Source organism: Plectropomus leopardus, unplaced genomic scaffold (genome assembly GCF_008729295.1).
Source record: "Plectropomus leopardus isolate mb unplaced genomic scaffold, YSFRI_Pleo_2.0 unplaced_scaffold92418, whole genome shotgun sequence".
NCBI classification, from domain to species: Eukaryota; Metazoa; Chordata; class Actinopteri; order Perciformes; family Serranidae; genus Plectropomus; species Plectropomus leopardus.
The window spans coordinates 1-850 of record NW_024701915.1 but is presented as its reverse complement, the minus strand read 5'-3'; the positions used below and the strand labels follow the sequence as shown (position 1 = coordinate 850).

General features: G+C 39.3%; 1 protein-coding gene across 1 annotated transcript; it reads left to right on the top strand.

Annotated features, from left to right (window-relative positions):
• Positions 1-108: 108 nt before the first annotated feature.
• LOC121940677 (receptor-type tyrosine-protein phosphatase gamma-like) lies at positions 109-826 on the top strand (the record flags this gene model as incomplete). The annotated part of the gene is made up of 2 exons (XM_042483392.1): positions 109-261; positions 684-826. Coding segments are annotated over 2 exons (296 nt in total), but the record flags the coding sequence as incomplete, so codon positions are not given.
• Positions 827-850: the final 24 nt, after the last annotated feature.

The following is an 850-nucleotide window of genomic DNA, read 5'->3' as shown; positions in this document are numbered from 1 at the left end:
ACACACACACACACACACACACACACACACACACACACACACTCTGCACAGTAATTATAAAATCCCAATTCATAAACACACTCTTGCATGTTTTCCTGTTTATGTCAGAGTGAAGCAGCAGAGTGTTGTGTTTACTGGCCCACTAAAGACCAGCCAATGAGCTTCGAGGGTTTCACTGTGTCATATTCGGGGGAGGAGCATGTGTGTCTGTCCAATGAAGAGAGACTTCTGGTGCAGGACTTTACTTTGAACTCACCACAGGTAACACACACACACACACACACACACACACACACACACAGTGTATTGTGATTTAAATATGTATGCTGTGTCTATTGTAACTTTTAATTTATAGCTGAAAACCTATTTATTTAGTCTGGCTTTTAATGAATGTAATTCTTGTCATTCTATTATATTAGTTCTCTCATTTTGTCTATTCTTACTGGTCTCTTCTTACCATAACTTTTATATTTTGTTTATCACCGACTTTCTGTTAATTGTCTAATCTTGTTGTGTTTTTGCTTTTTTTGTGTTTTTTGTCAAGTACTTTGAGTTGCATCCTTTGTATGACAAGTGCTCTATAAATAAAGTTTATAATTATAATTATTATTATATTGTATATATACCTTTAAATGGCATCATTTGAGTCACCTGTGTTGTCTCTCTGACCTGCTTCTGTGTAGAACAATTATGTGCTGGAGGTGCGTCAGTTCAGCGCCCCCTGCTGGCCCAACCCAGATAGTCCCATCAGGAACAGTTTCGATCTGGTCAGCACAGTCAGAGAGCACAGCCGACACTCAGACTGTCCTACAGTTGTACACGACCCGTGAGTACAGCACACACACAATCA